Below are 13,523 nucleotides of genomic sequence, written 5' to 3' on the forward strand. Positions count from 1 at the left end.
CGACAGCCTCAGTTTAGTCATTGTAGCTTCTAGGGTCAGTTCAGGCTTGATTTGATCTATAACCCACTGATTTGTTTTTTTGGCAGTCCACGGAATCCGTAACACTCCTCCAACACCACATTTCAAAGGAATCTATTTTCTTCCTATCAGCTTTCTTCACTGTCCAGCTTTCACACCCATACATAGTAATAGGGAATATGATGGCATGAATTAATCTAGTCTTGGTGGCCAGAGTCACATCCTTACACTTCAAAATCTTTTCTAGCTCCTTCATGGCTGCCCTTCCCAGTCTCCATCTCCTTCTGATTTCTTGGCTGCAGTCTCCCTTTGGGTTGATGGTGGAGCCAAGGAATAGAAAGTCTTGAACAATTTCAATTTCCTCATTGTCAACCTTAAATGCAACTTTACACCAGTTTAAACAATTGCAGGAACTCTGCAGCGCCGTAAAATCTGCCTCACTTGGGCACAACTGTGAAAAGCAATTTCCGATGCACCATCGCCGTCTTCCCGGGAAAAGTTAACAGGCTGGAAACTCCTGGCGCGCCGCTGCCACGTTCACTCAGCCTCTCGATTGGGACGGCCCCGCCCCGTCGTTCCCCTGAGCGCCCGACTCTGCGCATGCGCGGCAGCCGGCAAGTCTCTCGCGCTCTCTCTCTCTCTCCCCCCCCCCCCGTTGCCAAGATGGCGGACGACAGTGAGACAGCAGTGAAGCGGCCGCCCGGGGAGGAGAGCGTTCACGAACACTGCAGCGACTGTGAGAACGAGGATGAGCACAGCCACAACCGGGGGTAAGCCGGAGCGAAGCCGGAGTCCGGGCGGGTCGGTCGGAGCGCGGCCGCCGGCCGAGGGGAGCCGCCCTGCTGCGGCCGAGGGAAAGCGCGCCTTTCTCCCGCCCACTTCGCCCCCTCCTCCTACCTGACTGGTCGAGGGCGCCGAGCGGCGCGTCCTGAGTGGTCGGCCGCAGTGCCAGTCCAGAAAGGGGGAGCAGCCGGTTACCGGCCCGTGGCCGACGGCGGTGGGGGGGGGGGCGCCGGCAGCCGCCGCCCCTGGCCCGTGTCGCGAGGGGAGAGGCCTGCCAGGCCGGGAGGGAGGCTGGCTGTGACTCCACGGTGGTATGGGGAGGGCAGGCACTCTGCATGTGCTCAGGGGAAGCCCTTTTATCCTGTCCCAGTTTGCTGTCATCTGGAAGTCATTGTGGAGAATCCTTCTGCGTAGAAAAGTCATCCTCGTAGGAAAGCAACACGTAGTTTTGACTTTTTCAAAAAAAAGCTTGACATGACACAACTAGTTATTCAGTGGTAGAGCCTCTGCTTGGCATGCAGAAGGGTCCCAGGTTCAATCCCTGGCATCTCCAGTTAAAGGGACCAGGCAAGTAGGTGATGTGAAAGACCTCTGCCTGCCTGAGACCCTGGAGAGCCATGGAGAGGGGCCATGGCTCAGTTTGTAGAGCCTCTGCTTGGCACACAGAAGGTCCCAGGTTCAACCTCCAGCATCTCCAGTTAAAGGGACTAGGTAAGTGGGTAATGTCAAAGACCTCTGCCTGAGACCCTGGAGAGCCATGGGGAGGGGCCGTGGCTCAGTGGTAGAGCCTCTGCTTGGCACATAGAAGGTCCCAGGTTCAATCCCTGACATCTCCAGTTAAAGGGACCAGGCAAGTAGGTGATGTGAAAGACCTCTGCCTGCCTGAGACCCTGGAGAGCCATGGAGAGGGGCCATGGCTCAGTTTGTAGAGCCTCTGCTTGGCACACAGAAGGTCCCAGGTTCAACCCCCAGCATCTCCAGTTAAAGGGACTAGGTAAGTGGGTAATGTGAAAGACCTCTGCCTGAGACCCTGGAGAGCCATGGGGAGGGGCCGTGGCTCAGTGGTAGAGCCTCTGCTTGGCACATAGAAGGTCCCAGGTTCAATCCCTGACATCTCCAGTTAAAGGGACCAGGCAAGTAGGTGATGTGAAAGACCTCTGCCTGCCTGAGACCCTGGAGAGCCATGGAGAGGGGCCATGGCTCAGTTTGTAGAGCCTCTGCTTGGCACACAGAAGGTCCCAGGTTCAACCCCCAGCATCTCCAGTTAAAGGGACTAGGTAAGTGGGTAATGTCAAAGACCTCTGCCTGAGACCCTGGAGAGCCATGGGGAGGGGCCGTGGCTCAGTGGTAGAGCCTCTGCTTGGCACATAGAAGGTCCCAGGTTCAATCCCTGACATCTCCAGTTAAAGGGACCAGGCAAGTAGGTGATGTGAAAGACCTCTGCCTGCCTGAGACCCTGGAGAGCCATGGAGAGGGGCCATGGCTCAGTTTGTAGAGCCTCTGCTTGGCACACAGAAGGTCCCAGGTTCAACCCCCAGCATCTCCAGTTAAAGGGACTAGGTAAGTGGGTAATGTGAAAGACCTCTGCCTGAGACCCTGGAGAGCCATGGGGAGGGGCCGTGGCTCAGTGGTAGAGCCTCTGCTTGGCACATAGAAGGTCCCAGGTTCAATCCCTGACATCTCCAGTTAAAGGGACCAGGCAAGTAGGTGATGTGAAAGACCTCTGCCTGCCTGAGACCCTGGAGAGCCATGGAGAGGGGCCATGGCTCAGTTTGTAGAGCCTCTGCTTGGCACACAGAAGGTCCCAGGTTCAACCCCCAGCATCTCCAGTTAAAGGGACTAGGTAAGTGGGTAATGTCAAAGACCTCTGCCTGAGACCCTGGAGAGCCATGGGGAGGGGCCGTGGCTCAGTGGTAGAGCCTCTGCTTGGCACATAGAAGGTCCCAGGTTCAATCCCTGACATCTCCAGTTAAAGGGACCAGGCAAGTAGGTGATGTGAAAGACCTCTGCCTGCCTGAGACCCTGGAGAGCCATGGAGAGGGGCCATGGCTCAGTTTGTAGAGCCTCTGCTTGGCACACAGAAGGTCCCAGGTTCAACCCCCAGCATCTCCAGTTAAAGGGACTAGGTAAGTGGGTAATGTGAAAGACCTCTGCCTGAGACCCTGGAGAGCCATGGGGAGGGGCCGTGGCTCAGTGGTAGAGCCTCTGCTTGGCACATAGAAGGTCCCAGGTTCAATCCCTGACATCTCCAGTTAAAGGGACCAGGCAAGTAGGTGATGTGAAAGACCTCTGCCTGCCTGAGACCCTGGAGCGCCATGGAGAGGGGCCATGGCTCAGTTTGTAGAGCCTCTGCTTGGCACACAGAAGGTCCCAGGTTCAACCCCCAGCATCTCCAGTTAAAGGGACTAGGTAAGTGGGTAATGTGAAAGACCTCTGCCTGAGACCCTGGAGAGCCATGGGGAGGGGCCGTGGCTCAGTGGTAGAGCCTCTGCTTGGCACATAGAAGGTCCCAGGTTCAATCCCTGACATCTCCAGTTAAAGGGACCAGGCAAGTAGGTGATGTGAAAGACCTCTGCCTGCCTGAGACCCTGGAGAGCCATGGAGAGGGGCCATGGCTCAGTTTGTAGAGCCTCTGCTTGGCACACAGAAGGTCCCAGGTTCAACCCCCAGCATCTCCAGTTAAAGGGACTAGGTAAGTAGGTAATGTGAAAGACCTCTGCCTGAGACCCTGGAGAGCCATGGGGAGGGGCCGTGGCTCAGTGGTAGAGCCTCTGCTTGGCACACAAAAGGTCTCAGGTTCAATCCCTGACCTCTCCAGTTAAAGGGACCAGGCAAGTAGGTGATGTGAAAGACCCCTGCCTGAGACCCTGGAGAGCCGCTGCCGGTCTGAGTAGACAATACGGACTTTGATGGACCAAGGCAGCCTCACGTGTACCTCACAGGGTTGTTGTGAGGGTTAAATGCTAGCCTGTGCTCTTTGGAGGAAGGGGTGGTATAGAAAGGTTTGTTGAACCAGTGCTTGAAATCTAGCTGTTGTGTTTTGTGCCAGACTGGGGTGGCCTTAGGGATTGTGGGGCTCTGGGCAAAAGTCCAGGAAGGGGCCCAAGAGTCCCTGCCACTGGGGTTTGAGCAAGGGTCAGCCCTCACCCTCTGCAGGATGGGTGGGAACTGTTGCTGCTGCTGGAAGTCAGCTGCCCAAGCCTTCGGTGGGGAGGATGCAGGCAGCCATTGCTGCAGAGCAGGCTATTCTCTACTTTGAGAGGCTAGGCTGTGGACAGTTGTTCTCTTCCCCCCCCCTCCCCCAGCAGGCGAGGCCTGGGGCAGCTGCCTCTGTTGTCCACTGGTTAAGACTGTTGGCAACAGCTGGATTTTCTGAACAATTTAAAAGCAACTTCAGATACAGTTGTGTTCCTATGAATTTCTCCCCCCATCTATTTATATTCCTCTTTTCTGTCTGGAGGCAAGCTTTCAAGGAGGCTCACAATAAGAGAGTGTTAGTACAATATTACACAGTTTAATTTGTTGACAAAGGTACTAGAGGGATTGTGATGTAGGATGTCGTCTCCCTCATCCTTAGATGTTACTGGTTCTTTGTAACATTTCTGCCCACACCTTTTGCGCCAAACCTTCAAGGTGGCTTGCAACTGAGCATGCCATTCGCCTACTTCTGGAGTGCATTCTCCCATTGCGGGGCCTTTCCACCTTCCCTCGCTTCGGGGCAGATGGGAGATCATTGGGGGCAGAAATGACATCAGAGCTGGGTGTGATAAATAGTGCCACCCCTTGCACTGCCCCTCAAGCTACTGGGGGGTGTCAGGAGGTGGTCTAGCATCTCCACTTGTAGAATAACACAACAAAAATAAAATCAACAGAGAAACCAAGTAATAAGACTATCAGGAGCAGTTTAAAAGTCATGGCTAAAAGCAGCAGTATAATAGAATAAAAAGAGCTTAAAATACTACTAAAAGCAAAAGAAAAGAGTGGACTTTGCGTGGTGCCTAAATGTGAACAGAGATGGCCACATACGTGCAGAGGGGGAGAATTCCAGAGTCTGGGCACCAGAACAAGGAAGGTTCCCTCTTTGGCTGTTACCGCACTTGTATTCTCAGCAATGTATTAAGAGTTTGAAAACGTTATAAAAAATACTTTTCGCACTTTGTTTGGCCCCTTTAGCTGTGAAGACGTTTTCCAACCATTTATAAGCCGTGGTAACCAAAAACCCTTTTAAAGCGATGTTTTTTACAACATTTTCAAACTCTTAATACATCGCTGGGAATACAAAGTGTGGTAACCCCCTTTGTTAGCAACCTTTCTTATCTTCAGAAGGCAGGAGTATGCAGATAATGGCCTCCTGGGGAAATCTTCATTGATAGATGGGTTTGTGCAGGAATTGGCAGTCCAAGCTGTTTGGGGCTTTGAAATTAGTACCAGTCATTTGAATTGAGCACTGAAACAAATCTGCAAGTTAGTGGGCATCTTTTCACACTGGAGTGATATGTTCACAGTACTTAGGATCAATTAACTATCTGGTCATTGTATTTTGCAGATACTTTTCAAAGGCAGCCTCTCAGACAGAGTGGTATGGTAGTCTGGCCTGTTAGAACTGGAGCACAGATGTGTGCAGCCAAGTTATCTCTCCAAGAAGAGCCACAGCTGGAAGACCAACCAGAGTTCATGCGTTGTACTGACTGCAAAAATTCACCGTGGCTGCAGAGGAAATGCCTTCCTCCTCCAGGTGTATTGCTTAGCAGCCATAGTTGAGTAGCACAGGACATTTTTTGTCCCTAGATAGCCGGCTTCTTACCCAGAGCAGATTACCCATTCCTGCTGTCTGTTTTTGCCTCACTAGACAATACTCACAGCACTTCCCTAGCCATTCACCCATTCAGGGCTTAAAAGCATCATGTAGACAGCTCTCCATTCACAGCGATCTGTGTGCTCTTATGACAGAGTAATTTGGGAACATGAGGAGTTTTGTGTTTTCCCTAAAAGCAAAGGTGCGTGGCATGTGAGCATCTCTAGTACAGAGTGGAGGAATTTGTTTGTCATACAAGTGGGAATCTTCTAATAGCTGGGACCTCTTTTCTGAAATAAAATTGGCTCTTGCGCAAAAAGGTTTGTTTTTTGTTGGAGTGGTGGATTAGGCCTTGAGGAGACCCGGGTTCAAATCCCTGTCCACCATAGACAAACTAGGTGGCCCCCGTAATGTTATCTCAGTATAACTCATCTAACAGCGTTGCTGGGAGACTAGAATAAAAGGGGAGCTTTTCGTGTGCTGGCCTGATCACATGTTCGGGGGGCTAACAATGAGCATATTTTAGAGCGTTAGAACTTCTTGTTTCCAAGATGTTTGCCACCTTCTCTTCTGTATGAGGCTTTTTGTGCCTTCTGATTAGAAGGAGCAAGTCGAGAGCCAGCAGCTTCTTCTGTATGTGGCTACTTCCGGTTCACAGGAACCTCTCATTATTTTTTGTTGTTCCTTCCAGCAGTTTTCTCCTGCTGTGCAATTTGGGAATTACTGGCATAGTCTTTATGATGCCCTCAGAACAAATTCATTTATGCGAGCTTGGTTTGTTTGTGGGAAAGGCAGAACGTTTTCTTGGTCATGACATGATCTAACATTTGGGGAGTGTGGCTGGGAAGCAGGTGGAAAAAATGGTCTGCAAATATGATCATCTATCTCTTTAGGGTCTTGTCTGCAAATATAATAAGTCAAATCACCTTTGTAAATTAAAAATATATACAAAAGTTAATAGACTCTTTTCGAAAAGGGATGTTTGGCACATTGCTGACTGAAAAAACAAGAACCAACTTAGTTCAGATGTCACACAAACCATGGTTTAATTAGAAAAACTGTGGTTAGTGTGATCACCCAATTGCAGGTCATTTCACCAGCTGTAGTTACTTAGGGTACCTCAAGCCATGATCTGAAACTTCTGTTTTGACGTTGGTTTATTACCCACTCAGCTATGGTTCTGCATGATGAATGAACTTGAACATCCCGGCTTCATACTAGCTCGTTTACTGGCCAAGTCTTTGCCTCAATGCAGGCTGGGATACTAGCTGTGTTGCTGCAGGGGAAGAGCAAAGACAAACCAGGATGAATGTCTGTGAATACAGTCCTGGTATCACAAAATAACCATACTTAAACTGTGGTTTCCTATTGTGTCTGAACCAAGCCTGTTTGGTCACTTGACATCAGTGAGCTTTTATTTGGAAGTATTAGGTTGTACCAGCTACTTTCCAGTTTGTTCTGGTGGTCTCTGGTGCTCCTGGGAAAAGGGAAAAATGCTGGATATGTCTAGTTGGAGGGAAAAGCCCGTCCTCACTAATTTGGGCCAGCTCTTAATCTAATCTGATGAGAGGCTTTGTCCTTTTTCACCTGCTTTGACAGGCAGCAGAGTTGCTGGTGCTGATTTTCTACTCAGGTTGCTGTCAGATTTGCTTAGAACTGTCAAAAAAAAATCTTAGGGATGTAAACGGCTGGTGGGGAAATGGTTGTATCCTGAGGCTTGTGCCTTCTGACCCACATGTTTGAGCAATGTTTGGAACTCTATTCTCATCATCATTAAATGTTACTGGTTTACAAAATGTCTGAAGGGTAGCACTAGCAAACCTGAGTCCTTGTTGCTATTATCAATCACTTATCTTTACAACAGCCATAATCCCCTCTCCCAAAGCTGGCTTCAAAATTTCCCCCTTCCAGTTGCTAGACCAGAAGCAAGAGCGAGGCTTGGTGACTTTGGGTAAGGAGCTTTGGCTTAACACTGACTCCGATTGAAATTATTGCTCACCAGAACCCTGCAAAGGTCATGTGCTGTACTTTTTTAAGGTTTTCCATTAGACCCTGGTGAAGAAGTAGAAAACAGTACCCTGTTTATTAAACTCCTCAGTTGTTGATTATTCAGAAATACTGCAAAAGGCAGATATTATGTAACAAAGAACTGTATATGATGTTCCTGGAAAGTTACATTGTTCTTTTTCCCCCCTTCCCTGTTCCAGAAGCTTTCTGTGCTCCCTGATACCAACCAGATTTTTTGGTTCTGCTGCCACACAGGGGAGTGTGTTATATGAGCCTGCCCAAGTTTAATATGACAGACTTAGTTCTTATCTTGATTGGTGTTCCATGTCAATCTCTCTTGATGTGGTGTAGCTCATGAGCTCTAGATCTGCAAAATAATGGTCTTCTCCAAAGATAGAGGCCAAAGCTGTGAGAATTTGAGCAAACTGTTCAGCTGTGTGCTTTCAAATGTTACTTGGGAAAAAAACATTTTTAGAAGATGGGGTAAGGATTAAGAAAGGTTCTGATAGGATTGTCTCGTTGAAGTCCTTATGGTGCTTCCATTAGGAAGGTCAGTATTATCTCTACATTGCAGCAGCAGGACGGAGTTTTGCGTAGGCAGAGGTGAGATTTGAGTCAGGCATTGAGTTCTGCTTCAGTCTCTTTGCCACTACACAGTGCCAGCTGTCTGTGGTGGCTGCGCCAAAGAACCCCTTTTCCTTGGTTGTTGAAAAGGCATTCTCTCCCATGCCCAGAGCCCCTGGGTAGCCCTTTCTCACCTTGGCCATTTCAAGTAATCGACTTTGTACCCTGGAGAGAACTTGTGATCTCCTGCCACCCTCTTGTGGCACACATTACTGGTTGGATGGGAGTGGTTAAGCTGTGGAGGGTTGGCCCTAGAAGGTTCCTACCAGGAGGGTTAGGCTTTTTCTTTCAAGCCTTGTGGCCAGGATGGATAAAAATCAATGATTTTTTAAACCGGATTTAAAAAAATTAAATCAGATTTTTAAAAAATAAAATGCTTTTTAAGGAATTTTAAGGATTAGTTTTTAATTATGTAGCATGTATATTGGTGCAATGTTTACATTTTTTGGTAAATTAATTCCATTAATCCATTCACAATGTCATGCTTTTTCAGAGGTTTCTGTAAGATTATTTTGGACAATTTTTCTATGTTGAAGATATTATCACAGATGCTTGGTTTTGCAGTTCTCGAAACTGACTTTGTGTCTGCAGAGATAACATACGTCTTCATGACAAATGTTATAAACATACGGTGTTGAGAAAAAGACCTTAATCCCATTGCTCCTTTGCAAATCTATGTACACAGAATCAACCCCGTACAGTTTAAGTGGTAAGTTTCAAGAAGTTCAATTAATAGAAGATCGATTGGAGTGGAATGGATCTGCACAAGGATCTAGGTGTGAGGAGGTTGAGGCATATAGGGATGCTCTAGGCTGATCCTGCATTAAGCGGGGGGTAGGACTAGGTGGCCTGTATGGCCCAACACTATGATTCTATGAAAATGAAACCTTTTGAGCAGATTTGTGTGTTTTGCCTGAGGTTTATCATATTATTCTCTCCCTGGAGGGAAAAATTTATAATGGCAGCAGGACGTAAAAGAGACCCAGTTTGGGAATATTTTAATACCTCTACCTATGGGTAAGGCAGGGATGTGTGCAAAATGCTAACACTGCAACAAAGAAATACAAGGCCTGGTGGCCCGAATGAAACAACATCATGAGAAGTGCTGTTTATGTAGAAAACTATTATTTAAATCTAGTCTTACTGACTAGTGATTTAAATCGTGAAAATCTAGTCTTACTGACTAGTGATTTAAATCAAATCCACCCTGCTTGTGGCAACACTTAACTCTACAACTAAAGTATCTTTCTCCATTCTGAATTAATTTGGGGTTGCTCTAGTTTTTCCTTCACATTATCTACTTGAATTTTTACCCCATTCTTCCACTAACATCCACAGCATTCTCCCAGTGTTGTGATTTTTCAGTGTTGCGATTTTTAAAAATTACTGATTAGCTATAAATTACTTAATTTTGTTCTGTTTCTCTGCTTGTTCTGTTTCTCCCATTTGTTTGGGAGAATGTTAGACTTGCAATAACCCTGTGAAGTAGACTAGGCTGAGAAATGGCAGCTGTCACATTTTTATCTTTATGGGTGACTAGAGATTTGAACCTGTCCTGGTAACTAACTGCTAGGCCAGGGAGTAGACAGGGAATCTGCTTGGATCCTTTCTGGACCCTTGAGTGTGTTTCTCACTCAAATGATGATTCTCTCTGTGATGATCTTGCAAACTTTAATTTTTTTTAAGTTTTGAGATGTGGTTGGCATAGCTGGTATAAAATGCAAATGGTAGTTTTTAGAAATGTAGCTGGCTCCCTCTGCAATGGATACATTAGGAAAAAATTGTTTCATTGAACAGATTCTGTCTTAAAAGCTCACTTTTAAATATTTGTTGTTGCTTCTGGGTTCTTTGCCCCGCCAAAACATTTCATTGGGGTTCTGCGGTCTCTTCTGCACTAGACTGGTTAGATAACCCTGTGCCTCTAGGGCAGGTGCTATTTGACAGGCTTTGGCCATTGCAGCTGAATGGGCAGTTGCATATACAGAATTCAGTACATTGTCGAAGGCTTTCACGGTCAGAGTTCTGTCTGTCCTTCAGTGTTACTCCTCTGAAGATGCCTGCCACAGCTGCTGGCGAAACGTCAGGAAAGAAAATACCAAGACCACGGTCACACAGCCCGGATAACCTACAAGAACCAAAGAATTCAATACCTTTGCCTTGCGTTCTGGTTTTGTCTACCCAGTTTTACCCCAGTGTGTGCCACACACCCTGTTGAGGTTCCTCCGCGTTTTTTAATTTTTTGCCTAGGCATATTCTGCTGTCCCTCCGGTTCTGGAAAGGATTACTTGCTGTAATTATCGTACCTGATTAGCTGTGGATTTGCCAGATAGGATTTGCAGGCATCTAAACTTAAGAAAGCATCGTTTAGCAGTGTGTTTGCGTGGTTTTAGAGATGCTTCAGTTGAAAAGCAGCGGGTTTTGCACTGGGCTTAACATGAAGAAAAAATTGTTTTATATGAAGAGCAGGTCAGCAGTGGCTCAAGCTATCCAGGAAGGCTGCAGGAATCTTCCTTAGTGGAAAAGCCAGAGAGGAGTCTGCCTGAGATTTGGTGGGGCGGGCAGGTGAGACTAAGATTGGCTTCCTAACTGAACTCTGGGAAACGCTGTGTAAGATGCCTCAGTGAGAAGATCAGCAGTGGCAGATCGGCTTTTCTGAAAGGCTGTGCTTGCCGGGTGTAGCCTCAAGAGCTTATTGGGCGACTCCTTGTGCAGGACGGCAGTAAGGCTCAAGTAGCGTTCTCTTCATCCGGCACAAACTATTTGTTTGTGCTGTAGTACGGTAGTGCTCAAATTAGGGATCCTGGTACCCCTGGGATCTGTGGAGGCATTCCATGGGGGTCCACAAGTGCTTTACAATTTAAAACTTTCCCTGGCCCCCCAAGCCCTCCCCTCCTTATGCACTGGTGCCTGTGGTGCATTGCATTGGACAGCCCCTTTCAAAGCACACAGCAAGCTGCCCTTGCCTCATGAAGGTAGCTGTTTTCAGCACAATACAGAGCAATACAGTGAGGACCGCAGGCTACATTTGAAAAACAAGGTCAAGTCAAGTGTTTGTATTGTCTGTCCATGGCCCGTGATGTCAGGTCTCAGAAGGTAGTTGATTCTATAGAGCCATAACAGGTTCTATAGACCCTGCCTGACCCAAGTTCTAATCAATGTGGCCTCTTGATTGAAAGGAACTTACACTGGAGACAGCAAGAAACAGACTTATTGCTTAATAGTTACTAATCAGAGGCCAGATGAATGGCACTGGGAAGAAGCCTGGAAATGTTCAAAATTGCTCATAGAAAAAGAAAGAACAGCATCATACCAAACCTGGATTTCTGTTATTCATCTCAAAACTGGCATCTGTTCTCTATGGGTACAGTGAGACTTCTCAATCCGTATGGTGAAATCCTTTTTCGTTGGAAAATAGAGTGTGAACTATTTCATTTGTTTACCTGGAGAAACTGTGATAGGTACATTAGGACTGTAATTCCTTGATGCCACTCAGTTCCTCTGGCAGGACCAGCATCAACAGTTGGCTGGGTGGGGCAGTTGCTGGGGCCTGAGATCTGCCTGGGCCCCACTGCTTAACCTGTCTCAGCCAAAGAGCAGCTCTCATCCCAGCCTCGCCATTGTGTCTCTTACGGGGGGTGGGGGGTGGGGACCGGCTGTAGGGAAGGGGTCTCATCTCCTGCCCTCTGCGTACATGCACACAGCAGCTAGCCACCCTTCCCTTGCCTGCCAGGCAGAACGCAGCTGCATCCACAGCTGCATCCACATGCTGGGAAGGAAGCATGTGTGGGTGCTGCTCCTTCCCCCCCCCCCCGTGCCTCAGCTTGAGTTTGTGTAGCAGCAGCCGCCCAGTCCCAACCCTCTTTCCTTGATTCCTCCTCTTCTATCAAGGTTGGAAGGATCCAAAGCTGAAGGCTTTGGCGAGGGCCATGTGCAGTGGTTGGGGAAGTTGCTGCAGCCTCTGTTCCAGCCTTGCTGTTCTGCCTCTCATGGCAGCAGCTCCTGAGGGAGGGTGACTGGGAGAGTCAGTGATTCTACAGAGTAGGAGGAGACTTCCCCAGTCTCCCTCCCCTTGCATTCCCATGTTTCCATTCAAGAAAGAGTGCCTTCCATTGACCCAGCGCCAGCCATCAGTGAGGTGGGGCAGCTGGCGGTGTCAGAGCCTGGCAGAATGTGGCAGGTTTAGTCTGCGATTGTAAATAGTGAGCATAAGGACACCTCTGTCTGGACCTTCTTTGATAGTGAAAGGCTGACGCAGAGCAGAGGTGTCTCAGTGCTACTTGGTGAAGCTCCAAGCTTTGTGCTTAAAAAAAGACTGAGATTTTCTACTTTAGGGTTATCAAGGCCTGAGATTACATTCTGAGGTAAGATTAAATTGGAGACTTACAAAGATATCCTGAGAAACATTTTTTTGAAATAAAATTTAAGAGGTCCCAGAGCTGTGACTTTGTTTGTCCTAATAAATTGGGCTTGCTTCCATATAAATAGTTTTCTAATTAACTACCATTAGAGCTGATTTTTACACTGAGCGTGAACCAAACAGCATGCAGTATCATTGCTTCCAAGTCCTGGCAAAACACTTTTCTGTCCAGTGATTGCCAGCCTTTGCACAGGTTTTCCTGTGGCATGTGCCATATTGGGATGGAAAAGTGATCAGTGAGAGACCCGCTCAGTGTCAGTGATGCTAGGCAGGGACCTTTGAGACATGGTTGTCAAATATTGCTCAGCTTTGGTCTAGGGTCCACTGTGTGATCTTGAGCCAGCCACTATAGCTGTGTCTAACCTACTTGTCAGGAGAAAAGGGCAAGAGTCCGGTAGCACCTTAAAGACGAACAAAATTTATTTTGAAGAAGTGAGCTCTGGCTCCCGAAATTTTGTTAGTCTTTGTGCTACTGGACTCTTACTCTTTTCTACTGCTAGTGACAGACTAACATGGCTTCCCATCATGATCTACCAGTCAGGGTTCCTTTGAGGAATTTATTTACTTCATTTATAACCTGCCTTTCTCCTCAATGGGGACTTAAAGTGGCTTACGTTGTTCTCCACTCCTCCACTTCATCCAAAGTAACTCCGCACATATGCCATTCTGTTCTTTATTGCTTGCTTTCAGCAACACGATGGATCCCAAACACCTTCCCCACCATGAACCAGCACTTCCTAAAAAGTACAGGTCTGGAAGCCAGAAAAGGAAGGAAGAAACTTTATTGGAAGAAGAAACCAATGATTGTCAGGTTGAAAGAGACTGGCTTGTTTACTCCCCCCCTGTATGATTCTGTCTGTTTCTGTTTCACGTTTGATA

The 13,523-nt window shown here is 47.6% G+C and overlaps 1 protein-coding gene across 1 annotated transcript in view; it reads left to right on the top strand.

Moving 5' to 3' along the window:
• Positions 1 to 675: 675 nt before the first annotated feature.
• NMT1 (N-myristoyltransferase 1) overlaps positions 676 to 13,523 on the top strand; it is a 30,097-nt gene continuing 17,249 nt past the window's right edge. Inside the window, exon 1 of the mRNA XM_056863321.1 lies at positions 676 to 788. Within this exon, the coding sequence (XP_056719299.1) occupies positions 682 to 788 (107 nt within the window). The 5' untranslated portion in view covers positions 676 to 681. The remainder of the gene's footprint in view (positions 789 to 13,523) is intronic.

Source organism: Euleptes europaea, chromosome 18, assembly GCF_029931775.1.
Source record: "Euleptes europaea isolate rEulEur1 chromosome 18, rEulEur1.hap1, whole genome shotgun sequence".
In the NCBI taxonomy this organism is placed as follows: domain Eukaryota; kingdom Metazoa; phylum Chordata; class Lepidosauria; order Squamata; family Sphaerodactylidae; genus Euleptes; species Euleptes europaea.